Source organism: Diceros bicornis, chromosome 24 (genome assembly GCF_020826845.1).
Source record: "Diceros bicornis minor isolate mBicDic1 chromosome 24, mDicBic1.mat.cur, whole genome shotgun sequence".
Classification (NCBI taxonomy): Eukaryota; Metazoa; Chordata; class Mammalia; order Perissodactyla; family Rhinocerotidae; genus Diceros; species Diceros bicornis.
Window position 1 is genome coordinate 21,412,883 of NC_080763.1, and position 27,969 is coordinate 21,440,851.

The window sequence follows — 27,969 nt, forward strand, 5'->3', positions numbered from 1 at the left end:
GGAGTGGGGCTGAGATTCTGCATCTCGAACCAGCTCCTAGGTGAAGTCCATGCTGCTGTTCCAGACCACACTTTGGGCAACAGGACTCTGACGTTAGAGATGTGCTTAGGATCAACCAAAGCCTAAAGTATGAATACCAATATGAATTTTAAGAATATATCATCAATCAGTCCCAATAAAAGATTTTCTAGCCACCAAATGAGATTTGCAGCAGCAGTAGAATGGAGAGAGAACAAGAACTAAAACCCATTTGCTAATAAAGGGGAAAGAACAGCCCTTCATGGGCAAAAGCTTCTACCATGAACATTTATTTTTGTTAAAGCAGATTATAAATTCTCATCAGTACAAATATATATAACTTACATTTGATTATAAGGCCAACGTTCAAAAGTAAAAATGAGATGGAATCTCACATTGTTACCAGAGGTCCAGTGGCTGCAACTGGCAATGGGATGTTCTGCTCACCACGGGGAGGGGAAGGACACACAGACACACACACACAGCTAATAAAACCAGAATCTCCATCCCCACAAAACTCCTGTGGGAACAAAACTTAAAGGACAAAACAAAACCCACCAAGACCCACATGACAAACCAACACAGTAACCTGCATTGCCGTCTATGGATATGATTATGTCATTGTCCCTTAGTGTTACAACAAACAAAGGATTAACATAAGGAAACAGCAATATATAAAAAAGTACATATTCTCTGTAGAGCATATTTAGATTGATTCCATTAAAATAATGACATTAGAATTTCATCATAGGTTTAAAACCAGGACAATACTGCTCTTTCATTTTATTTAAAACTACAACCTAGTGACTATATTGGTCATAAGCATGATTGTTGTTGCAATGTGCTACTTACAATGAATGATATCAAATAAGCTAGGGATCCTGTCTGCAACTTCCAATCTTTCCTCTTTTTTACTTCAATAGGCATCGATGATAAAGCAATCTTATGTACAATTTCTTACAGCTAACCCTTTTACCTTTGGCAAGATTACTTACAACTCATACAACTTTTTAATATTGAGAACTATTTAAAATATTCTAAATGCATAAAAATAAAGATTTTGGCTTTTTTGATATATATTTATAATATTCTTACTCAAAATGGAAGCTCAACTTTACCCCTAAAATATAGCTCTGCTGGGCAGCTGCCAATGTGCCCTCCTGGGAATTCTGGCAGCACAGCATGCTTCTTGTCCCCAGCCCAAGCATAGGCCACCCTGTTCTTGACCTTTAAGACAGGCCAGCACTAAGAGGAGGCAGGTGAATGGCCTGAAACACCAAGGGAGATCGTTTTGCTTCCCGTTGTTTTATATTCCAGGAAATGTGCTTTGAATACAGATTCTTGTTCAGATATGTCTGCCTCTCTGTTGCCAGAGATTTGTAAGGGCTGAGGAGGAGGAGGGGAACAGAGGGCAACATTTCCTTGACTTCTTTAGCCTAACCGCAAGACAGCTCTTCTCTAGGAATGTTTTTTTTCCACTTTTTTCAAAATCACCCCTCACTGCACTCTGTGCCTGGACTTGCTTCTTGGGGACCTTTGGGCTTAGTGAAAAGTATACTGATGGGGAACACAAAGTCCCCTTTGCTCCTTTGACCTCCACCCCCACCCTTGCCTAAGTATGGACAAAATGCATAAGCCATAGGGACTGCTTAAAGTTCAATTTCAAACGTCTTCTGTAAGTCACTGGAGAAAGGGTTGGTGGGGGAGGGGTTAGTACGCTGCTTGGACTTGCTTTCTAATGCAGCCCACTGGGCTTCGAAAGGATCCACCAGGCAGGTGCCTGCAGGAACCTCTGTGTGCTTGTCTCCTGAAGCCAACCTGCCATCATCTACACCATTGAAAGCGGCAGAACCATTGAGGTGCTGAGCAGGAGGCTTAAAGAAGGGACTGGCAGTAGCACTGCTTGTTTCATACTGAGGGAATGTCTGTTGCTTGACCAGGCTGGGAGACGGATGGGGTTGGGCAGCCTGAGGGTGGCCTGCAGTGCCAAACACGTTGGCTACCATCTGGGAGGGAGTGATGCCCACCACAGGCACATTTGGGGCTGGATAGGGCATCCCATTGGCCACAGGATAGGACTGGGCAGGGACAAAGGCTGGCTGCAGGGGTGGGACCACACCCACTGGCACAGGCTGAGAGGTGAGGAATGCATTCCCTTGGAAAGGTGGCGCTGGCTGGGAGACGGCTGTGGGTGGAGGTGGCTGGAGAACTGGCTGCAGAGGAGCAGCTGAGGCCTGGGGCTGCTGAGCTCGGACGCTCTTGGATACTTCCTCTAACCAGCGGTCGGCCTCAGAGGGAGTTCGTCTATGACCAGCCTGGAAGGGACCTGGAGAGGCAGCACCAGAAGATTGACCCCACTCAGTCCCTGGAATCAACAAAATGAAGAGGAAAAAAAATCAGTCATTAGGGGCTTCTTTAGTCACCTGATAACCCTGGTTATTTGAATGATCCTAATATGTGGAACAAGTCCCCCTAATGGGACATTTTGTGGTTTTGCTAGGTGGGAGGGGAGTCTCTATTAACACCTGAGGAGGTTGTATAGAAGGACAAAGAAAATCTGTTAGACCATGCTGCTGCTGTCTTAGCCACGTTGAAGAGCTGTCTAGATACGGCTCAAGTGCATTGAACCAGGGCAGCTGGCTGGCATCAGAAACCCTTCCCTATTGCTGTGGCTCATCCATGGTAGAGAAACCAGCTTACACATGCTCTAAAGGGCTTGAGGTGATTCACCTTCTGCTGTGGCAGAACTAAAAGAAAATAATCAGTGACTTGGTGCCATAACTGTGTCATAACTTCTGGCTCCTGCCTGGCTTCTAGACACCTGTTATCTTTCTGGTGAACTGCCTTTATTACTACTTAAAGTTTTTTGGTTTTATAGTTAATAAATGTGCATTATAGAAAAACTAGAAAGTACAGAAGAGCAAAAATAAAGTGCTTTTTGTAGCCCTTTTCGTAGGCCTGCCACTGTAGGAGGCAGGGTCTCCTCTTCCTATAGGCATATCCATATATCTCCAAATCCAGTGATAGACTCTCTCGGGGTAGGGTCCAGGAATCTGTACTTTATGAAAGCTCTATGGGTGCTTCTGTTCTATATTCCTAAGAACTATCAATCTAACCTTTTAGTTCCTCTCCTTCACTATCCCTTCTTAATAGCAGTTTATTTCCAGGAGGGAACATACTTTTCCAAAAAGGACTCCTCCCTGGTTCCCATTCAGGTAAACGGCTGATTTTGGAACCAGGGTCACTTATCTGATCCCAGAATCCTCACCACCATCTGTGGCCACCTTACCCGAACGTGTGGCTGCAATTTCCTTGTTAGCAGCATCAGGGGCATGGGCCCAAGGGTTGGTTTCACGCACAGGCATTGCTACAGGTGCTAGAGCAGTATGGGCTGGCTTAGCAGCAAGCACATGGAAGGCTGAGTCAGTGCCATTAGCTACAATGGGAGCAGACAACATCAATGGAGTTAATTCATGCAGGGTGTACAGGCGACCCCTTGGAGCTGGGTCAGTCAGGCCAATGTGCAATACTGGTGGAACAGATCAGACAGAAAGTTGCTGTTGGGATAACCATGCCAACTTGCAATGGATACAAAAACCTTTTGGCAAAGAGAGAATTAGAGGTTGTAATTAAAATGGCTGTCCTGATAAAGTCAATGACTGTTCTAGGAAAATATGCGTATGAGAAGAGAGGAAATGAAGCCTAGAAAAACAATTTTTCAAATTAATTGAACAGAGCTCCTCTGTCTTAGAAGCAGCAAAAATCTAATCTATATGGCTTAGCCTTTGGCAAAATGACGTAAATAAAGCATTTCCCTCTTCTATCACTTTTCCAAAAGATCGAATTATGCCAACAACAATAATAATGGGTTAAATACAATGATTCCTTATTATGTGCTAGGCACTATGTGCTAGGCACTATGTTTTTAGTACTTTAGTATGCATCATCTCATTTAATTCTCTCAAAACCCCCACAAGGCTGGTATTATCCCCATATTACTGATGAGAAATCAAACTTGGTATATGTTTTCATTTGCTTAATAAATTTGTAATTTGCTACAGAATTAATTTCATCTCTTTTTTGAAGATTATTTTTCCTTCAGTAATGTTCATAATATCTCAAAGTACCTACTATTCTTTCCTTGTCTCCCTTTATTAACATCTCCTAACCCTTGCTCCTTTACTTCAGATAGCTATTCCATCAGCTGCTACTCCTGAGCCCAGATCTCTATCATATTTAGTATGAAGCAGACAAGCAAGCACCTTCCCCTGCCCTATGGTATAATCATTCCCTCTTTAGGACTGGGCAACCATGCTTATGGTATTGGTACTATTTACCCAGGGGTTGTCGAAAAGACTAGCTCACCCATAGACTGGGAGCCCCTTAAAGGCAGGGAAAGGATATGTTCTATTCAGTTTTGTAGACCCACTGCCTTATAAATAGGCATAGAGTCAGTAGAATGTAACAGGTATTATATTCAGAAAGACCTGGGTTTAAACCCTGGCTGTGCAATTTGAGCAATTTCTTTAGCCTCTCTGAGCCTCATTTTCCTTGTCTGTAACACCTACCTCAAAGGATTCTTGTGGGGATTAAATGAAATGAGAAAATGCATGAGTCCTTACCATGATGTGACAGGCACTGTGCTAAGTGCTCAATAAATTATGCCTATTATTATTGGTATTATAAATATTTGTTAGATGACATGAAAAACCATTTGGTGTACAAGACTATAAAGTTTTTTCTTTTTTTAAAGTGACTGCCTGGAGGAAAAGCGTTTAGTACCTTTCTCCAATAGGAGCGGGGATACTGTCTCCGTAGCAAAACTTTTTCTGATCACTCTCTCTCATAAGAAAAGAAGAAATGGCAATTATACGAGCTCAAATTCTAAAAGTCTATAATTTAAGTTATATAGAGTCTTTGCTGAACTCTCAGTCAATACAAACTATTAACTCAGTATCTCTGAAAACAACTTTTAGTAACTCTTCAATGCCACAAAGGCAAATATTAGGACATTTGTTATAGAAGATGAAATGAACTAAGGAGACAAAAGAAGTGCCTTTTTCTTTATGAGCCTCTTCTGACAGGGTAGAGACGAGACGAGTCTAGGGCTTTTCAACTTTGGCACTAGTGATATTTTGGGTGGGGTAATTCTTTGTTGTGAGGGTGGCTATCCTGTGCACTGAAGGAGGTTTAGTAGCATCCCTGGCTTCTACCCCAATGGCAGTAGCAATCCCCCCACCCAAAGTTGTGAAATCCAAAAATGTCTCCAGAAAATGAAAGCCAAATTTTCCCTGAGGGGGCAAGATCACCCCAGAGTTGAGAACCACTGTGCTAAAGGAAGCATAATACTAGAACCAATTCAGGACTGCTGCTTCTGGAGAACTGGCTGGAACTCTGACCCTTAACAGTCAAGTGGCAAACAAAGCAGTGGGTTGGGACTACAGAAGCTCCTAATAGAATGGTATGAAAGACAGGTAGGTACATGCAAAATGACAAACACAGACATCTTAGGAAACAGGAAGGGAACAAAGCACAGAAACATTGTCCAATAGGGAAATTAATGAATCTGAGACATTATCAAACAGGGAAATTCAGGGGTCTAACCAGCTCTTGGGAAGCTCAGGATGCCAAGTGACAGTTAGTGAGCAGCATCATAAAAGTACTAGTTTCAAAGAGAACAGCTAAGCAGGGTAGGAGAGCACCAACCTTGAAAGGCAGGAGATTGTGGTGCCACAACTGTCACTGGTTTGGTCATTGGAGCGGATGAGAAGGGATCCTCGGAGGGTGTGCTGAAGGCATTGGTGATCTGTGAGCACAGGGAGCTGATACTCTCTGCTTCCCCTTCTACCTCTGGCACTGCAAGACAAACAGAAAGTAGTTCCAGAGAGAAAAACTGAACAATCCAGAAATGGAACAGTATGATACAGGTGGCATTTTATACTGCATCCCTTATTTGTGGAAGGAAAAGTCTCAACTGTCAGGTGGGGCTATTAAAAGCAGATTCAAAAAATTTATTGACCACTATTTCACTGACTTTTCAGATGAGAAGGTATAAAATGTCAACGATTCATGTTCTGAGGTCTATCTTCTTCCCTTGCAAGTCCCCAGATTTCTTTATTTCCTCTCCTGTGTGACATTGTTAAGAACTTGGTGTTTTTGTGCCAAGATGTTCAGTTAGCTAGATCTTTCTGGAAGACGGCTGCAACCTGCTTGTCTTCCAACCAGTTCCCAAGGCTGTGCCTGAGTTAAGTTCTGGAACCACCTGGTAACTCTATCAGAAAATGGGTTAAAGTCAGGGGCACCAGTGGATGCTCCATCCTTGTCTCTGTAATAAGCTATGACAATGTCATCACTCTCATTTTTCTCTAAAGTACCAAATATATGAACTGTGATAACAAGAAAAAGTGAACTGAGGTCCAGGACTCTAGAGGCTTTGTTCTTAATATTGACTCTGGGATATTTCTGTGTCACTGAGGAAGCTAATTATGTGTGCTGAACCTTTGTTTGCTCAACTGTGAAAAGAGAATAGTTTTTGTTCCCCATCTGCTCCAAAGGGAGACTGAAAACGAGGTATCTGAAGCATCCGCAGTTTCACTTTTTATAGGAGTTGAGAGCTGGAAAGACTCTCAGTAATCATCTAGTCCAACTGTTCTTTAGGCCTAGTTTCATCCATCAAAAAAAAGAAGGTAACTCTCTGTACTTTATACCACCATGAGTGGGAGTGCCCTACTGGGACAGAGCTTCCTCATATTCTGTTATAGCACTGGCTTGACATGTCTCAGAGTGAAGTAAAACAGGGCCCAATAAAAGTACTGACCAGATCTCACACTTTAGCTCCGGATCTTATGATGAGGATAGAGCTACCAGGGCTAGCTCAGCTGTACAGAGGCCAAACAAAGGCCTGTGTGGCAGTTCTGAAAGGTAATGATATGTGTGAGCAAGCCCACTGTCTCTGATGAACAACAGATCTTAGATTTATACAAGAGACCCATTTAGAGTTTCCTCCCTATGGAGCTAACCAGCCACAAGGACAATGAGTACTTATTCATTTCTTCTGGTACATCTGACAGTAATGCTATTTAACTCGATGTGTTTCCAAAGCCTTTTTGGTTAATTCCCTGCTGGGTCCCAAACGACAGAATAAGAATGTAAACTTGAGACCCCTGATGTTTGGAAGCAGGTTGGTTGAGATGTAGTACACTTCCATCAGGACAAACCACGAACCTTGTAGCTCAGGCAAGGAATTCCCACCATAGCTCTGTTACCTATTTGTTGAAGAGAAATGAATGATTCACGTCCCTCTCTGTGAACCTTAGTTTTCTCCCAGTGGGAAATGATACAAGATACATATAAGCATCAACCACCCTAAGAGAGAGAGGGGTAGCTAGTTTCACGGAATTAGTGTCTCCACGGGAAGTGATGATAATGCTTCAGTGCTAGAGCACCCAGTGAGTTAGATGGATGCTGCATTACCTGCATTTTTTATGGGGAAATCAGTCTTCCTCTGCATAGTGGAAGGCAACTCGTTGATGCGCAGGGATAGTTGGCGTTTAAAGGGTGACATCTTCTGGCTAAGAGCAGGAAATCCTCGGAAAGAGCCTTGGCGAGCAAGTTGTTCAATCGGTGCGTGTCGACGTGGGATGGCATGAGGATTGTTCATCTCCAGAGAGGCAGTGGCATCCGAAGTGGGAGAGGTGGGAGAGGACGGGGATGAGGCAGTGTTGCCAGGGGCCACTGATGAACCAACAACTGTCTTATCTGTTTCAGCTCAAGAAAGTCGAGAGAGAGAGGACCTTAGCAATGCCTTCAAATAATTTGAACTTATACACCTGAGGAACTCCAAACCCCTCCTAGGTCCTTTTACCCATCTCCTTCCCAATGTCTCTTAAAAGACACATTAGAAGCAGGGCTCAGATCTCCCATTTTTCAGACAAATAAAAGATTTAAAAGCCTACTATATGTCACATGGTATATCTACTGAGACACAAATATTAGATCTTTGATTCTTATGCAGTGATTCATAACTTAGACTCTGAACAAGATTAAAAAAACACAGTACCAGTGGACTCCTAATGTGAGGTCCTTTAAAGAATGATGGTTCACAGTTTTCAATGTTTGTCTGCTTGTTTGTTTGGGGGAGAGGACTCTGGGAGTGGCAGAGTCAGAAAAGTCTAAACAAAGTGTTAAGTTTGACTAGATGTTAAAGAATGTTATTAATCAGTCTCTAAATGATGGGCAATATGCATTTGAGGCTCATTTGAATAAAAGCATACAGAAGTAAAATTTTAAATTGGACTAAACCTAAATACAAGACTCTTTCCATGTGAGTACCAGCTGAGTCCCGTTCTGATCACGGTAACTCTCTACCCCCTCCCTTCACAATCCTCTGTAGATGTTAGTACTCAGATACTTTGGCAGTTGCTGTGTGTAGCAAAGAGTATTATTTGGTGGTATTAAAGAAAATGCTTGTAGTCTGAAAATCACTGAAGCACACTAAATAATAGCTATATATATTAACTTTTCTACTAAAAATAGCATGGTGTTTTTTATTCTTTGGTATTCTGGCACAGATGTTTACAAGAAATGAAAAAAATCATAATAACAATTTCAAATAAAAACATATCTTTTTTTGGCTTAAGAATTAGAACTGTTTGGGTCAGTATTACATTAATGATGTTATCTAAAATAGCTGGTTTAAAACTAAAAGGATATACTAAAAAATTAGCAAAATTATATTAATGTATATTTAAACTGAACTGTTTGATTCCACAATATTCCTTGTTGCTTTCAACCCTAGCTATCCACAAGAATGCAAAGCATTTTCCCCAAGGCTTATCACTTAGTTCTAAAATACACCCAACCCAACTTTAGACAATAGGCTCCTGAGTAACCTGAATGCTTCCGCAGGCATTTCAGTTATGCTGCCACGTGTACCTGAAAAAACTCACATTCTGCAAAATCACACAGTAAAATTAACAGGGCTATAGGAAAAAGAGGGGATAGCATCTCAAAATCTATGGACTTGTTTTTACTGAAGCACTAAAGAACAGCAATAGTCTAATAAGAACAGTATCACTCTGAAACCTCTGCCTGCATCTGCACCACATCACTGTCAGTGGATCCTTTGCAGCCTCACCCTGGGACTTGCTTGTACTTCTTCCTTCAAGACGTAGGTCCTTGGTAGCATTTGCTTCTCATAGAGATCAGATACATCAGAATTAAAAATCTGTTCCAGGATGTAGATTTTCCCAATTTTGTTTTTAAACACAGGGGATAATGTCTTTGCAACTTCTTCAACGGCACTCTTAACTTCTCCAGATAGTTTAATGTAATGGAAAGAGTAAACACTTTTGAAGCCACTAATCTAGCCACTCTAAAGGAAAGGACTTTGTTTAGATTTTCAGCTTTGTTCTTAAGATCTTCATATATTGCTTAGAGTTCTCTTTGTGAGAAAGCTTGTCCATGATAGCTTCCAAATATTAACCTGTTGAGAAAAACTGCTTAAATAAACACACATTGTAGGAGAACAGATTGTACCTTTCTTGGCATCTTGGATTTGTTTCATAATCTCCTCTCTTTCGGCTTGCTCGGTGGCTGTTGTGACACGGAATGATCCTTCTCTAGTAAAAGTGGTTCGACTGGCATCAAAAGTAGCAGTTACTCCACATTCCTTCTCCCGCTTCTGCTTACGTTCTAAACAGGCCGCAAAAGCACAGCCTACCGCATGGCTCAATCTTTCACCCTGTACATAACAGGAGGTTTGAAGAACTTTTTTAGAGGTACAGTACCAACAGTTACAAGTTAGCCTGGACCACAAATAAGTCTGTTTTCAAACAAGGCAAAATGTTGGGAATTCCAGCTTAAAGTTAGATTTTAATATATTAATATGCCAAATTAATTTAAATTAATAAATTACCTTAGGTAATCATTATGATACTTCACTATAGCAGGCACCGGGTAAAGCGACCACCAGCAACCTGTGCCTCTCTGAGCAGCCACCGAGACCTCCTTATTAGGCTCCCTCTGTCACTCATGTTAGCTCTGGCCACCAGCCTAGGAGACACTGCTCAAGGTTCTAAGCCCTAAGTCTTGACATGCAAACCTCTATTTGCTGTTTAGGGGAATATTTACCAAGTGTTTCTAAGAAACCACTGGAAAGGCAGGGCAAATTTAGGGAACTTAAATACACTGTTAACATGTCTAAGAACAAAAGGTGCAAACTTAAAAACTTCAGATAAATAAATACAACTCTAGCAATGAGAAGGGATCAAGGCAAAGAAAAGCTTCACTTTCTCAGTCTCCCCTTTCTGAATGCTCCCCTGGCCCCAGCACCCTTTCCCTTTCTAGGCCCTCGGTGCTTTCAGGCTTTCCCCCATACCTTCCCTATCTTCTAGCTCTCTCTAACCCCAACTCTACCTCCCAACCACACACAGGCAAAAGTCAAAGCATGCTTTCATCCACACTCTCTACTTATAAAGTAATTAAACAGATAAAAATGATTTACATATGGGAGGAGAGGGGGCTTATATGAACTAAAAATTGTTTTAAAGATATACTAGATTACCTAGAGCAAATTTAATAAATTCAATGGATTATTTTTACCAGAGTTATCTGTATTTACTACAGTTATCTGTATTAAACCATATCCCCAAATTGTGGAATAAAAAAGTTAGAGATGATATAATAACTGTTGGCATCATTAATAGTGAGAAGACATATTTGAGAACAGGGAGCCCTTTGTGGAGTTTTCAAAATCACACCATGTAGGCAGCTGCTCCTACATATGGCTCTGAGCAAGTAATTTCACTGGATTTTATATGCCAATATCAGATATCATAAGGAGAGCTAATTCTGAAATGCTTTTTGTCCCTAAGATTTCACATGACTGTTAACTAAGATTTCACATGACTGCTTATCTAAAGACTGACAGACTTACTCTTTATAAATCCACATGAGTTTCCATCTAATTACTTAGTAGGATGATACAAGGCTAGGCACTGAAGCATGCAATAGGAGAGAGTACCAAAGGAATCTTAGAACCATTTGTGTTTGAACATAGCTCTATTACAACGACAGAGGTAGAGGCCAAGGAAGCTTATTATTTCTCCTAGGCCTAGGGCCGAAGTTCTTGAAGATAGACCCCTCAAGCCCCACTCCAGACCCACTGAATGAAAAACTCTGGAGGTGGGGCCCAGCAATCTATTTCAACAAACCCTCCAGTAATTCTGATACAGGAAAACCATTGGCCTAGGAGATTCAAACAGCCCAAAGTGTCATAATTTACCAATAACAATTTTAAGGGGCCAGCCCTGTGGCGTAGCAGTTAAGTGTGCGTGCTCCGCTGCTGGCGGCCCGGGTTTGGATCCCAGGCGTGCACCGATGCACCGCTTGTGAGGCCATGCTGTGGCAGTGTCCCATATAAAGTAGAGGAAGACGGGCATGGATATTAGCCCAGGGCCAGTCTTCTTCAGCAAAAAGAGGATTGGCATGGATGTTAGCTCAGAGCCAGGTGATCTTCCCCACACACACACAAAAAAATCAATTTTAAAATTAACATAGGGAAACTCTTGAACTCTTTGGATTTTGTGAGTGTAGTGATAGCAAAATACACTGCTTCGTGGCTTAACGTCTGAGAGACAGAGGAAGAAAGAAAGCGTAGTTAGTTACTTCAATTCATTCTCAAAGTACTTCTGTCAAACCAAGCAGGAACGGCTGTAACAGTATTAGTCACCATTTTTGGAGCAGTTACTATGGGCCAGACCCAATGCTAAGAGTGCTTATATTCATTATCTAATTTAGTCTTCACAACTGTTATCTCCATCTTACAGAAGTGGATACTAAGACTTAGAGAATATTAAGTAACTTGCCCCAAATCCCACAGCTGAACCAAAATCAGGACTGGAACCCAGATCTGATTCATTTATACCACTGTCTCGAAGAGCTTTAAAAAAAACCTTCTGGTCAATTTTAGAGTATGGCCACCACTTCCCTTCCAGGTTAAACACTGGCAGGAGTTTATTCGGTTGTAGCCTTCATGAATGGCTATACTGCCTTATATTGTCTAGACTTTTAAAAATTCAGAAGTTACACCCTCAATGCTATACTATAGTTAAGATCATTATCATCTAAGAGATCTGTCTTTCATGTCAGAATTTTGGGCAATTTACATGAAGGATAATAGATTATTCTCTATTTTAAAACAAAATCAAAAATTTCTACCAGGTAATAATTCCTAGCATAGTTCATTGTACCATAATTTAGTATTTCTATTTTTTTAATTAACTGAAAATATACTCCAACTCAGTTCTTTCATTTGTTGTAGAATCTCTTTGTAAATAAATTTATAAGCACCTTTCAAATGCTAGTATCTTCTATCCAGATGTATTAGCAAACAAATACACGTAAGAATCTTGAAAAGAGTTCTAATAATGAAAAGTTTCAAATAAAGTCTAGCAGCCACCATCATCAGAGCACTTTCACTCTCCTTTAATAACCCTGGATCTCAGCCAAGCATCTTGATCTGTGAGTTGCAGGGTCACACCAAGAGTGTGAACTACTTGAATAAAAGGAGTGAAAGCATCCTAGTTTAGGCACTTACAAGTGCTGAAACAACACGTTCTTGTTAAAAATGTAGTGGAAACTGCTTGGCTGAGCCAACCCGGAAGGAGCTTGGCTAACTGAGGCTAGTCATGATGAAATCCACACTGTTGGACTCACCGTGTCCTTGACAGCCATGAAGCAATGACAGATCCAGCGCCGAGTGGTGCCATCACGACATATGTAAGAGAAAGCTCTATCAAAGTTCCTATCTGGGGCACAGAAAGACACTTTTTCTATTGTCTGGTCAACTATGAGGTCCTAGAAAAGGGAAGCACAAAGGAATAGAGGACTTATGAGGTTATTCAAGCTTTTCAGAAGAAACACAGATGTTCATTTCACAATACAGACTCCCTACATCTGATGCATCAAGGCTATGGAAGAGCTAGATCTGAGGCCAGCAGTCTGAATACTAAGAATTTGAGGGCCGGCCCCGTGGCTTAGCGGTTAAGTGCGCGTGCTCTGCTGCTGGCTGCCCAGGTTCGGATCCCGGGTGCACACCGACGCACTGCTTCTCTGGCCATGCTGAGGCCGCGTCCCACATACAGCAACTAGAAGGATGTGCAGCTATGACATACAACTATCTACTGGGGCTTTGGGGAAAAAAAATAAATAAATAAAATTAAAAAAAAAAAAAAATTTGACCTAGGAGAGATCCTAAGAGGCACTTTGCCCAGATGCCTGCCTCATCTCATCCTCCTGTTCTAAAAGAAATGCTTGCTGATTCTAGTTTTATCATGGTAGATTCCATGTTCAATTTGACAATATATGTCAATCAATATATTTAATCTAATTCCCATAATTAACATATTGAATAAAATCATTCCCAGAACAGTTCTATGTATTTATTAACTTACTGATCATTTAATTTTGAGCATGACTTTCTCTGTTTATATACTTGCTAAATGGCATAGTATAAACATTACACAAAATGTTTTCAAAAATCTTGAGGTTCTGAGGCTCTTTTGTGTGATATTCCCACGGCCTAGAATCCCTAGATGCTGAGGTGGGGCTGTAAGTGCTAAAACATACAATCAAACAAAATGGGTTTTATAAAACATCACTATGAGAATTCCTGTTGCTCCACAAACTTGCCAGTAAATTTTTAAAAATTTTGCAATTCTGGTGGCTCATTATGATTTTATTTTGCATAATCTTGATTACTATGAATTTCCTCTTTAGAAAAGAAGTCTTCAAGTCTTTTGAATTGTCTGTCATTTTGCTTACTGATAGGTAGGAGTTCTTTATATATTATAAATATGAACCATTTATAGATTATTTGCAAAATTACTTTCCCATTCATGATGGGTCAAAGGGTGACAAGCCACTAATTACTATCATCACCGAATGTGGAAAGAACCAAACTAATTAATGCCAGCCAGTGGTATAAGTAGCCACTAGGGGGCAACATCATTTTCTAACTATTGTATAAGACCATTAAAAACATAGCCTCCAGGAACAACAAAGATCATCCAAAACACTAATGAAAACTACACAAGTTCTTGAAAAAAGCTAATTAAAATGACTGTTATTTCCAACAGTAACGTACATTTAAGACTACCACTTCTCTTGAGCTTAGGAAAAAACAAAGCTTAGATGGAAGGTCGAAAGCTAAAATGCAGCTATATTAAATCACTTAAAATGTACCAGACAAGTTATCCATCAAAATTGCTCTTTACCTGCCAGACTTTCTCCCCCTTCCAGTGACATCTGAGTATTTTGAAAAATTGCCTTCTTGTTAAAATTTCACCAGACTTTAGGTCTCTTAGGACATTTTAATTAATAATCAAATGTACTTATCTAACACCTTATGCTCTCTAAGGGCAGAGTCTATGTCTCTCTTTTTATTTAGGCATGGAGGATCACTTTCTTTCAAATGCAAAATGCTACCTATGATTTGAGATATTGTGTGGATTTTAGATAAATGTTAACCAAAATGAGCCATTTATTAGTTAGTCCTTAAGATTTCACTTAAATTAGTTTTCAGTTAAATAGCCGGTTAATCAGTTCAAATATCACCTTCCAAAATTACAGTGTTTTATTAATGATCAAGAAGAAATTTCAGATGTGGTCCATCATCCTTTTTTTTTTTTTTTTTTTTAATTTTTAACTGTGGTAAAAGGTCCACCATCTTTTACATCAAATTTGTGAGGGTAAACTTTTTTTTAAATGTGTAAGAACAATAACAGAACTGAGATCTTAACATTAAGTGCAAATGCTTAGTACGCTGAACATGGCTGTGTCATGCACAGCAAAACGTTGAGAGAACTCTGTTCAGTTCTTCATAAGGTAAATGAGTAACCAAATTGGTTTCCAGAACATTAACTAGTCTCTCAGAAGATTGTACTTTGAACAAAGTGGAAGGACACAGAGTGACTACAACAGCTTAACGGAATTATATTTGATCACTGGGGATAAAAAAAATCCATATGAGCAGTAACATTTAAGCTTATAAAAATTTTACCTTAGTTTTTTCATCCACCACTCTGAGTCCGTCTGCTGATACCCAGAGGACTGCCTTAACTGCTTTCTTTCCAGTCTTTTAAGAGAAACCAAAAAGGAAGAGGGGGAGACAGACATATATAATATTAAAAAAAAGTCATTTTTCATAGAAAACACTGACTTCTGCCTTCCAAAAGTCACAAGTACAGATGGAGTCCAAGTTCAGGAGGGGTGCCGAAAGCCAGATACTCAAACCAAACTGCAGAAACATTCAGGAAAAAACAAGCCAAAGCCATTATTTTAGAAACACAATGCAAAACAATAAGATAAAAGTAAGTAAAGGAGAAGGGACAGATGGAATCAAAACGAAGATATCACATTCCATAACGGGCAAAGAATTCATAACTAGATTCTTCACCCGTTTTAAAAATCAACCAAGAAAACTAAGAGTCAGATAAATTTAAATACATAAGGAGTTACACCACAAGTAGCTTCTACGAGTGTATTTAGAGTAGAAAGTGATACATAAGTCTAAATTGAGATGCTGACCTTTCTACTATCCTTTGACCCCTATGTGTTTAGCAGGACCCTTGGTTACCTGAAATTTTCATGTTAAAAACCCAAGAAGTCTTCATTATTCTATTAACAACCTTTAAAAACCATTATTTCTTCTCTCAGGATTAACACAGAAATGATTTAGTTTTTAATTTGACATTAAATGCATGGAGACATTTTGGGGACATAGGAGGATTAAAAAACTGTTGAAAAAATATTGTTATTATAACATGAATTCTTTTTACTGGTTGAGAAAAGACTTCTTTTGGCACACAAGAATCACCGGAGAACAAGCTGATGTATGATTTCTCCTGTGATAGAATGAAAATGGGACAGTGGAGGTTTGTAATAGTAATTTAACAGCTTCCTTTCTTTTTAACTGATCCAAGGATACAAACAAAATAAAACAAAAGCAAAATGAAGGCTGAGAATAGATATCAGAACATCATAAAAAGCATAGATCAAAAGGAATCTGGTACTAAAGGTTGGAGCAGCACCCTCTAAAGGGATAAAGGAGGATTAAGAAATGTCTGCCATTCTCCTCTGGGTGTGTCCAAGCCCAGCACTCCTTGATATAGAAGGTGTGGGCTTATTTAAATAAACTGTGCAAGGTACTCCAGGGTCACCATCTCCACCACCACACATGTGATGAGACCCTATTATATGCCGGGCAGTGGAAACACTTGAAGAGTTCACAGACCTTTGAAAGGTGACATTCATATAAACAAAAAATAAATAATACAGTACTAAGTGCTACAGTAGAGCTGGAAACAATGTATAATGATGTCAGAAAGGAGGCATGGTCACATCTATTTGTGGAATCGGGGAAGGTTATTCAAAGGAGAAGATCAAACTGAGTACTGAGATAATTTTTCTGGATCCTCAGGTGGGGTAGGGAGGCAGGGAAGTGACAGAGGTAATGGACATGCCAGGCAGAAGGAACAGCAGTACAGGACATGGAAGCAAACAACACGGCAAGTCTGGGCTCCATAAACATTTCAGTATGGCCTGAAAGTAGGATGGGTGAGCGAGGTGCAGTGGGAGATAAAGAATAGGGAAGGCCTAGCCATGGAGGGCCTTGTATGCCTGCTAAAGAATTTTATCTTAATTCTGTGGGCAATTAGGAGCTACTAAGGAATTTAAACACAATTAAACAGATTTGCATTTTTAAAATATCACTTTGGCAGCAGTGTAGAGGGGTTGGAAAGAGACTGACAGGAGGCAGGGAAAGACCACAAGATTCTAGGTGAGAGAAAATGAGAGTTGAGGTCTCTTGGTGGAGATATGGATGGAAATGAGAAAGTTTTAAATGGTAAGTGTAAGGGAGAACTTGAGGATTTCTCTCTGGTTAGTGGCTTGGGTAACTGGGTGGAGAAGATACCACAAACTAAGAGAATAGAAGCAATGCAAAAACAAGTTTGAGAGGGGAAGAACAGGATTTCAGTTTTAGATGAGCAAAGTCTGAGATGTCTGTGCAACATCCAAGTGGAAACGTCTAACAGGCAATTGGATATACCGGTTGGAAGCTCAGTAGAAAATTCTAAAATGGAATTTTAGATCTGGGAGACATCAATCATGGGAGTAATAAGAGAGCCAAGGACAGGAGAGAATATCAATAATTAAAGAATTGGGAGAAGATGAGCAAATCCTTGAAATATTAGAAAAGGAATAGCCAGAGGGACAGGAGAATGCAGAGAGATTACGGTCATGGAAACTAAGTGAGAAGGGTTTCAAGAAGTAACAGGTAGTCCAAAACGTCAAATGTTGCAGAGTGATCAAGTAAGGAAAGATGTGAAAAGCATCCATTGGATTCAGCAATGAAGAAGACATGCTAGAGTGATAGAGGTTGTGATGGTTCATTTTATGTGTCAAATTGGCTACATTATCGTTGCCCAGTTGTTTGGTCAAACACTGGTCTAGTTGTATCTGTGAAGGTATTTTGTAGATGTGGTTAACATTTACAGTCAATTGACTTTAGCTAAAGGAGATTACCCCTGATAGCATGGGTGGGCCTCATCCAATTCACTGAAGGCCTTAAGGGTAAAAACATTTCCCTGGAAAAGAAATTCTGCCTCAAGTCTGTAACACAAAAAGTCTTCCTGAGTTTACAGCCTGCTGGTCTGCCCTATAGATTTCAGACCTGCCAGCCCCCACAATCATATGAGCCAATTATTAAAATAAATCCCCCCTCTCTCTATAGATGTGTATAGATAGATAGACAGATATAGATATCTAAATATATAGAGAGAGCGAAACTGATGGTGGCTCTGTTTCTCTGGAGGACCCTGACTAATACAGAGGTGGAAGTCAGACTAGGATGGATTGAGAAGTAAATGAAAGGCAAGAAGAGTCTAGGAATATTAAATACTCCCTTTAAAAAAGCTTTTCTACAAAAAGGAGAGCTATAGGGCAATGGGGGATAGGCAGAGGATCAATGGAAGTCTTTAAGAATTGTGATAGGGGCCAGCCTGGTGGCATAGTGGTTAAGTTCCCGTGCTCTGCTTCGGTGGCTTGGGATTCACAAGTTCAAATCCCGGGCGCGGAGTGACACAATCAAAGCCATGCTGGGGAGGGGTCCCGCATACAAAATAGAGGAAGATTGGCAACAGATGTTAGCTCAGGGCCAATCTTCCTAACAACAACAACAACAAAAAATGTGAGAAGCATGATATACTAGAAACAGAATGGGCTTTGGAGTAAGACAAATAGGAGTCTGAATTCAGTGCCACTATTTATAAGCTAAGCAAGTTACATAGCCCTCTGAGCTTCCATTTCTTCATCTGTAAAGTATCCATAGGGTTGGTGAAAGGATCAGAGAGATACACAGTACTTGGAACTTAATAAACAATAATAATAAATAATTGGTAGCCATTTATCATTATATTATTAAGAAATTTTATAAAACTTCTCCCAACAGTAAAGCTTCTTGAAAGAGTGATACATACTTTCAACAACAACAACAACAGATCACGCTTCCATGCTGCATGGGGAAAGCCAGTGGAAAGATGGAGACTGAAGGCCCAAGAAAAAGAGAAGAGTAATTTAGAGAACAAAGCCCTCCAGGAGGCGGGATGGGATGGGCTAGAATACAAGTTAGACAGGAAGAGGGAGGTCCTTTCCTTGAAATGGAGGGATGGAAGCTGAGTAGAAATGAAGATAGACTTGTAAAGGGGGAGTGGCAAGTTGAGGAAGTACACTCTGGAGAGCCACAAATTTATCTGTGAAGATGAGATTACCTGCTTTACTTTGCTGGGGGAAGGAAGGCAGACAGGCAGAGTAAGACATAAAGATTTAGAATAGCAGTATAGGGGCAGCAGAGCAGAGTGACTCAGAGCACAAACTCTGGAACCAGGCTGTTGTCCCGGTTTGAATTCTGGTTCTGCCACTTACTAGTATGACCAAGGGCAAATTGCTTAACTTCTCTATGCTTCAATTTCCACACCCGTATAATGATGTTAATCATCTCATATACCTCATGGGATTACTGTGAAGATTAAATGAATTAATATACGTAAAAGGTTTAGAACTAGAGAGGGCCACGTAATTCACTGTCCAAACTGGGGTCCCTCTGCAAGTGAAAGGGGGAACTACTAAAACCCAGAAACAGGTGTTATACTGGGACTGTTCCAGGCAAAGTGGGACAATAGTCACCCCACCAACAACAGTAACTGCCCATATTTACCTAACACTTATGCAGCATTTAGTGTTTTGTTGGAAGGTAAGCTCCGTGAGGGCAGAGTTTTTTCCATTTATATTATTCCCTGCTGTATCATCAGAGCTTAGAACAATGCTTGGCACAGAATAGGAGTTTAAGAAATATTTGTTGAAGGAATAAATTTGCTAAATATCTACTGTAGGGAATAGGAAACAGCAGATCAGTGACACAGAAGACTGCTAAGTAGCACTGAAAATGCTGTGTATAAAATGTGCAGTTTTATCAGTCTGCTCCCTGTGCATTTGTAGCCTGCAGTGTTCAGCATCTGAGGCAACAGACAGAACCACTTCAAGGTTGGGATGCTGAAGGCGGGAAAAAGAAAAGGTCATTTTAGAATGGGGCCGTTCTCCCATTTAGTCTTCTTACCATATACAGGGAAATATAGCATTTTCTTGGCCCAATTATATTGTTATGAAAACATCTCTGCTTTTTTGAGGTATGTCTTTATAATAATTTTTATGGTGTTATGCTAACGTATCAGTGAGGCACTGTATTTGTCATATTTCATGGCCTCTGATCTCTCTAAATAGGGGAAGAAAACAGATAATATGAATTCTTCTTGTATTTGTTCATATATTTGGGTGCTGGTTCTTGGGTGTCACTATAGTTGCCACATCACAGTTACTTCAGTCAGGTACTGAGACATTAACGCTCACAGAGGCCTGTAGCTGGAATTAAGTGCAGAATTTCTCTCACAAATTCTATAGTAGCAATGCTTCTGTACAATTTGTGAAATTTAGAGTCTTTCTTTCTGATAATATAAACTAAAATTCCTAAGCAATTTTTAGAAAATAATAAAAGTCACAGAGAGAAGATGAAAGTTTTTGCTTCTGTTTACCCTAAAACTGTCTACTTAAGCCAATACCCTATGAGATAAGGTCAGAATTAGCTCACCAAAGGACTTAAAAAAAAATAAAAAGATAACCCAGAGTAAGTGTAGAATTTACATACATCTTAGTGACACAAACATCCCTTAAAAAAAAAGACTACATAATACTTCAGAAACTAATAAAAAATGTGATAGTGGTAATGTAGTTATGAGACATTAAGAACTATCTCATCACCACTGTTCCAACACTTTCTATTTTAATAATAATTTCCAGGTTATATGTAGAGTTCACACTGACTAGTGTCAATGTATGAAAAACACAGTTTTATGACAAAGAGAAAATTGCTTATTCTTCAAGGAAAGAGAATGGGTCCAACATGGACAGAACTTCAGTAACTTAGAATTTAAACTAGTGAAATCTGAACAGAAGGATCAAGCTAACCTATGAGTGAAAGATGGAAAATGTAAGTATAACTGTCGAGTAACCACTCAACTCCCTAACTATCCAATTTAGAACTTTAAAATTAACATCTGCCTTAAACACCTTTTATTATGGCTAGATATAAACCAATACAGAAATTAAGCAGGCTCTGACAGTAGAGAGAATGATAGAGGTAGTGGATCTATCACAAATTACTAAATCAGGAAACTTGCTCTGCAAGTAAGAGAAATGCACAGATAATCTTAACATACCCAGTGAAGAAACACAAAAAAGTTGCCAAAATGACACGAAAATAGTTAGTTAAAGAAGCTCAGTACACTGTAAGATCACTTTCCCCTAAATATAAAAGCTACTCACAGTAAAAGGCAGTTGAAATAACCAAGTACAATAAAGAACTGCCATCTACCTACCTATATATTTATCTATCTCCAGAGTATGTTTTTTTTTTTTAGTGGAAACCACTTTTTAAAAAAATAAGTTGAAAAAGGATGAAGATCATACGTTGGACAGATCCTTACAGTTGCTCTTTAATTTTACATACTGCTATTATCTGGGGAAGTACTTTAGATTTCCAGTTGGAGAAATAAGTTTTTAAACTGTTTAAATCAGGGATTAGCAAACTTTCTGTGAGGGACCAGATATCAAATATTTAAGCTTTTGCGGGCCATACGGTCTATGTTACAACTACCCAACTCCGCCATTGTAGCACAAAAGCAGCCGTGGACAACATGTAAAGAAATGACATGGCTTTGTTCCAATAAAACTTTATTTATAAAAACAGGTAGTGGGTCACAGTTTGCCGACCTGTGATATAAATCATCATAATTCCTGGAAAGTGACCATTAATTAACGAAATATTAGGCCTGTTTGGAACTGCATCCCTGAATTCTTTTTCTTTCCCGTTTTTGTTTTTTTTTTTTTTTTTACAAATGTGTTTATATCCTATCTATTGTTTTAAACTGTGACTCAGATCTCAGGTGCTGTCCAACTCTGAAGTTCTATGATTCCCAAGATCACCAATGAGATAAGAGTGTGCAAATTAACATAAATAGAAGTGATATTTGGCGGCAAGACAATTCTGCTGGGGAGAATAGATAAGAGCAAAAGGGTTAAGCAGATGTTCTATGTAAGCCAAAGCAAAGAAATGCCATAAGGACACATGGAAGTCTAATTTGGCATGGTTATGAGATGTTTAGAAGCAACAGCAGCAAACAGACTAATTTGGGCAGGAGGGGCAGAGCAAGTCACTCTGAGCAACAGTGATTTGCCATTCTTTCTGCTACAAACCAAAGAGGTCTTCAAGGGTACCCAATGTGTAAAGAATCGCTGGTCAGTTTTTCTGTCACACCTACATACAGAGATAACCCAGTCATTACAGAGTAATAATCATATATTAACAGGCAACCATAGTATGGCATGCCTTGTATTAAATGAACAAGAGATTTTTCTTTCACAAGAAACTTGGCTTTTTAAAAAAAATCTTAGAAGAGCTAAAGTCTATAATTTGACGATATTTGAATTTCTGAACAGAATCACGTAATGAACACATTTTGTCTTATAACTCCAAGATACAGTGTGTATTACTCAAACGACAAAGTAGTGAAGGGAAAGAAACACAACTGTCTACAGCATTTGAGATTGACACTATCTCTAATGGCTGCTTCATTAAAAGTACAGCAACCTCTAATCTGGGACACTAAGACACACTATTTCCTGTACTCTCTTAAGTGAGAGGGGCCTTTAAAGGCTTTTGGAAAAAAATAAGGACGGTAGCATGTCATGAACCAAACAGCAAAGGAGAGATTTTTGGAAGCAATTTAGCTCTTCTAGTTTGCCAAGTCACTTTCAATTGAGGGGAGGGGAGAACCTAGGGATTATTCTAATATTAAGTTCAAATTTCAAATGTATAATAGCAGAAATGAAAATTCTACAGGCATCACAAATTCAACCTGTCCAAAACCAAAGTCATCATAACCTTTCTCACAATGAATGATTGCCCCATCCCCTTGGTCATCCATACCCAAAACTTGGGTCTTATCTTCTGTTTCCTTCTGTGTATCCTTAGGTTGAAGGAATAAATGAGTTGGAGCATGTTCTCTCTCATCCCAGTGGTCCTGCTCATGCTGTTCCTTCTGTCTGAAATGCCTTTCTCCTCTAACTTAGTTTAACTGGAACTCATAGTTTTAAGTCTCAGGCTGAGGTGTCATCTCCTTCCGGAAGCCTTCAGCACAACCTCTCACACTCATTTTTCCCCTCTGCTCCAGTAGTTCCTGCTATTGTTACACAACTTGGTAACCATTTTTCACCTGATTTCTCCCACTACAGGGTGAACTTGAAAGCAGTGCACATTTGCCATTCATTCACTTACGAAAATATTTTGGAGCAGCTACTATGGACCACATACTATTCTAGGCATTGAAGATTCAGCAGTGAACAAAACAGGTGAAGATCTCTGTCCTCAAAGAGGTTATGTTTTATTGAGGAAAAGACGAACAAACCAAGAAGTAAAATGTATGGTATGATAATGGTCATAAGCCCTATCAGAGAAAAATAAAGCTAGGAAGGGGAATAGTGAGTGTGTGTATACAAAGGAGTGTGGTATTTGGAATTTAAAATAGCGTTCTCAGTGAATGCCTCACTGAGAATGGGGCTTTTAAGCAGAGAATGGAAAGAGATGAGGAAGTGAGCTATGGACATATCTGGATGACGTGTGTTTGAGACGAGAGGTTATAGCAAGTGCGAAGGTCCTGAGGTAGAAGCATACCTGGTGTGCTCAAGGAATAGCAAGGAGGCTAGTATGGCTGGAACAGAGGGAGTAAGAGCGAGAGTAGAAGATACAATAGGAAAAGGGACAGAGGGAATTCATGTACAATGGCCTACAAGGCCCAAAAGGCTTTGGCTTTTACTCTGAGTAGGTGAGGAAGCTACAGGAGGATCTGGGGCAATGGAGCAACACAATCAGACTTCTGTCTTAAAAAGATCACTCAGGCCGATGTCTTGAAAACAGGTGGTAGGGGGACAACAATAAAAGCAGGGGAAGTACAACAGTATTGCAAATGATTCAGGTGAGAGGACAAACTGGCTTGGACCAGGGCACTAGTGGTGGAGGTAGTGAGGCAGGAACTGTCGATGGACTGGATATAGAGTAAAAGAGAAAGAGAGGAGTCAAGATCAGATCCACGGCCGGCCCCGCGGCTTAGTGGTTAAGTGCGCGCGCTCCACTGCTGGCGGCCAGGGTTTGGATCCCGGGTGCGCACCGACGCACCACTTCTCCGGCCATGCTGAGGCCGCGTCCCACATACAGCAACTAGAAGGATGTGCAGCTGTGACATACAACTATCTACTGGGGCTTTGGGGGAAAATAAAAAAAAATAAAAAAAAAAAAAGATCAGATCCAAGATTTTTGCCTAGAGCACAGGGACAGAGTTGCTGTATACTGAGAAGGGGAAGATTAGGAGAGATGTGAGAGAGAGAGATTAGGAATTTGGTTTGTGACATACTAGCATGAGATGCCTATTAGACATCAAAGTGGAAATGTTTAATGATGATGATGATGATGATACCTAACACTTATCCACTATGGCAGGCTGTTGTGTATAATTTGCTTATATTTACTCTTCACAACAATCGCATGAGGTTGGTATTAGTATTATCCTTTTTTTAAAGGTGGGGAAACTAAGGTACAGAATGGTTAAGAGTATGACTTTTCTCAAGGTCACAAAGCTAGTAAATGACTGAGCTAGGATTAAATGCAAGCAATCTGGCTCCCCAGAATCTGTGCCCTTGACCCCTATACTATACTGCTTCTAAGATGGAAATACAACTATGGCATTCAGGGGTGATGTCTGGAGAGATAAATTTCAAAATCATCAGCATAGAGATGGTCTTTAAATCTATGACACTGGATGAGAACATCAAGGGAGAAGTGTAGGTAGAGAAGAGTCCACAGACTGAGAAGTAGGCAGCAACATAAGGGAAAACCAAGAGAGTATGACCCCTGAACTCCAAATGTACAGTGTTTCACGGTTGGTGAGGGATAGGCTATGTCAAATGCTGAGATAGGTCGAGTAAGGTGACAGGACCATTGGAATCGTGATATAGAAGATTTGACAAGAACAGCTTTGGTGGAGTGGTGAGGGTAAAAGCCTGATTAAATAAGTTTAACAGAGGAAAGGAGAGCAGGAACTGAAGGCACCAAGAAGGAACCTTTTTTAAAAAAGTTTTTTTTTAATGCTAATGGGTGATCCACTAGAGAAAGGAAAACTTCTCCCCTCTCTGGAGGGGAGAAGGGGCAGCGTTGCAGGAATAAGTAAGAACTGGAGCAATAAGAATCTAGCAGAGGAATTGGCCTCAGCTAGGAGCACAGACAGTTCAGCCCTTGAACAGGAGGGAAAACAGAGCATATGGGCACGGGTGCAGGTAGGTGAGCAGATGTGGGGTAGTACATGTGAGTTTTCTTCTGACTGATTCTATTTTTTCAGTGAAGTAGGAAGCAAGGTCATCAGCTGAAAGAGAGATCAGAGTAAGAAATTCTGGAAGTTTAAGGAAAAAGAAGGAGGCATCAAATAGTCATCTACAAATGAGAGAGAAAATGGGCTGAAAAAAATGGAGATTGTTTTCTTCATCTTTGTATCTGGATAGCCTAGCACAGTTTTTAGATACTGAGACTTGAGGCGTGAGAACCACTGGGTTTTTATGAATACAAATGAAAAAAGATAACTCTAAAGGTTAATGAAATTTTTAATCTAGAAAAGGTCAGTGACCAAGTCATTTAACATACTAATTGATCATGACACAGGAAATAATGAAACCAATAATGAATGGAAATCTTCTGATTACTCTTGGGATTGTCTTTTTTTTCTTGAAGAATTTGTTATAATGCACTTCAAAAAGAAAAAATAAACAAAATCCTAATAGATGCATCTAATAAAATACAAGAGAAAGTAAAATTTACAGAAGAAAGGGCATGGGGATTTACAAAGCAAGAAGGAAGAAATGGAAAGAGGCAGCAGAAGTTCCCTCATTTTTAAAGGACCAAGAATGAAGATGAGCACTAAGTACAACTGTCATAGAGGAGAAAATCTGGGAAATCTAAAATAGAAAGTAGATGTGAGTACACTAATTTAAGAGTGGTCATTAATACCATGAAATGTTTTACTCTCCAGACTTAGGTGAAAACAATATAACCATGCATTACTTTTCAACCATGCATGCTCTAAAAAATAACCATTTCTAATGATGCCATTTAACAATTGTAGAAGCATAAAAACTAGAAAAAATATATATTTGGCAGTACATTAACAGGATCTGTTAGAACAGATACTATAATATTTTTGTTTTGATTATTATACAGTTAGAAGTGGCTACCCACCGCTCACCCCCCTCAAAAAAAAACTCAAAGTGACATAATTGCTGAGGGAGGAGTTCATAAACCCAAATGCCTACAGGGTTGACAGCAGGTAACCAAATGAGTGAAGCAGGATGAGTGTAAGGGCAACAGGGAGCTGCAGGGATTGTGGCGAATAGGCAACCAAAGGGCACAGTCACTACTCAGCTCAAGCCTCAAGCCACTGTTGCCACACAGAAAGCACACCATTTTGCCAGATCTTCTAGTTCTTATATCCTAGTTTTTATGTGAAAGCTTTCAACGTTTGAAATACTGGTAACTAATTCCAATTTATAAACTGTGCACAGGCCATATAACACGTTTGTGGGAAGCATTCAGGCCTTGAGCCGTCTAGTGTCCTCTGCATTAGACACTTCTCCATTCAACATAATTAAGGCATACCAGAGGAAAGCAGAGGCCAATACTTTTGAATGAGAGAGCATCAATATGGGGTAGGTGAACGAACTCTGCACCAAGTTTCAGAAAACCTTGGTTTCAGACTAGGCACTGCCAGTTACTAATAGCTGGATGACTTCTTTGAGCTTTTTTATTCATTTGTAAAATGTAGTTTCATGAACTATCCTGACTAATGCACTGAGCTGTTGTGAGTAGCAAATTAGAAGTAGGTCAAAGCACATTACAAACTATAACGCTCTATATAAATACAAGTAAATGGCTGTGAGATAATAGAAAATATATTTGGTCTCTGCCCCTGGTTCCTGAAACTCTTGTAATTTCCTATGTGACAAGAGCACTAGGAGCATCTGTTGTTCTAGCATTTGGTCTTTGACCCCGTCCTTGACACAAGGCTCCTAAAACCCTTGTAAATTCCTAAGTGATAAAAGCACTAGGAGCATTTTTCGCTCTATTGAGGCAACTCTGGGTGGGCTCCTGGATGGGGGTTGGTCAGCAAAAAGACCAAGCCAGGATTAGAAACTTGGAATTCTCAGCCCACCCCCCATCCTCCAGGGAGGGGAGAGGGGCTGGAAATGGAGTTAATAATTGATCATGCCTATGTGAGGAAGCCTCCATAAAATCCCAATAGTACGAGGTTCGGAGAGCTTCCAGGTTGGCGAACACATCCACACCAGGAGGATGACACACCCCAACTCCATAGGGATAGAAGCTCCTGCCCTTGGGACCCTCCCAGACCTTGCCCTGTGTATCTCTTCATCTGGCTGTTCATCTGTTTCCTTTATCATATCCCTTAATAAACTGGTGAATGTAAGTAAGCGTTTCCTTGAGTTCTGTGAGCCGCTCTAGCAAATTAATCGAAACTGAGGAGGGCATCATGGGAATCTCCAACTTGTAGCCAAATTGGACAAAAGTTGTAGGTAACCTGGGCACCTACTACTTGCAGTTGGCATCTGAAGTGGGGTGGAAGCAGTCTTGTGGGACTGAGCCCTTAACCTGTGGGATCTGATGCTATCTCCAGGTACATAGTGGTAGAATTGAGTTAAATTGTAGGACACCCAGCTGGTGTCACAGAGAATTGCTTGGTGTGGGGAAAAATCTCTACACATTTGGTGACCAGAAGTGAAGTGTTTTGTGTAAACAGCAAAAGAAACAGGAGAAAGACTCACAGGAGGTAGACAACTGAGTTTCCCTAATACAATAGCTTTAAAAAGAGACCAAATAGGGTGGCCTAGAAACATTTTATATCTCTTATGTTCAGTCAGTTCCTCATAAAATAGGAATACAGATTACTTAGCTCATGGGGTTCCTCAAATATATTAAAATTATAAAATCCTTTTCAAATGTTAAGTGCCATGTAATTACTTGGTAATAAAGTATTTGCCTAGTATGGCCAAATACACCAATGAAGCTGTCTATAATACTCCCTAAAAAGTTGAATACATTCTTGGCTTTCCTTAAAACAATGAGCAATTTAACGTAACTAGTTTGGAAAAAGTTATTTCAGGTTCTCAGTTTTTTTCCTTCTAAGATGTGTGTAAGCTTACAATGGGTTAATAATACAGTGCTGT

At 40.0% G+C, this 27,969-nt stretch overlaps 1 protein-coding gene across 10 annotated transcripts in view; it reads right to left on the reverse strand.

The window, feature by feature from the left end:
• Window positions 1-283: 283 nt before the first annotated feature.
• The window catches only part of NUMB (NUMB endocytic adaptor protein), a 155,528-nt gene continuing 127,842 nt past the window's right edge, over window positions 284-27,969 (reverse strand). For 4 of the 10 annotated variants that reach the window (XM_058567286.1, XM_058567279.1, XM_058567282.1 and 1 more), the window contains 7 exons: window positions 15,080-15,154; window positions 12,736-12,876; window positions 9,556-9,760; window positions 7,492-7,785; window positions 5,725-5,874; window positions 3,308-3,454; window positions 285-2,383 (listed from right to left, as the gene is read on the reverse strand). In XM_058567286.1, coding sequence (XP_058423269.1) covers window positions 1,668-2,383; window positions 3,308-3,454; window positions 5,725-5,874; window positions 7,492-7,785; window positions 9,556-9,760; window positions 12,736-12,876; window positions 15,080-15,154 — 1,728 coding nt within the window. In that variant the 3' untranslated portion in view covers window positions 285-1,667. Of the gene's footprint in view, window positions 2,384-3,307; window positions 3,455-5,724; window positions 5,875-7,491; window positions 7,786-9,555; window positions 9,761-12,735; window positions 12,877-15,079; window positions 15,155-27,969 lie in introns of all 10 variants that reach the window. The other 6 variants (XM_058567283.1, XM_058567284.1, XM_058567287.1 and 3 more) reach the window with 3 other exon arrangements.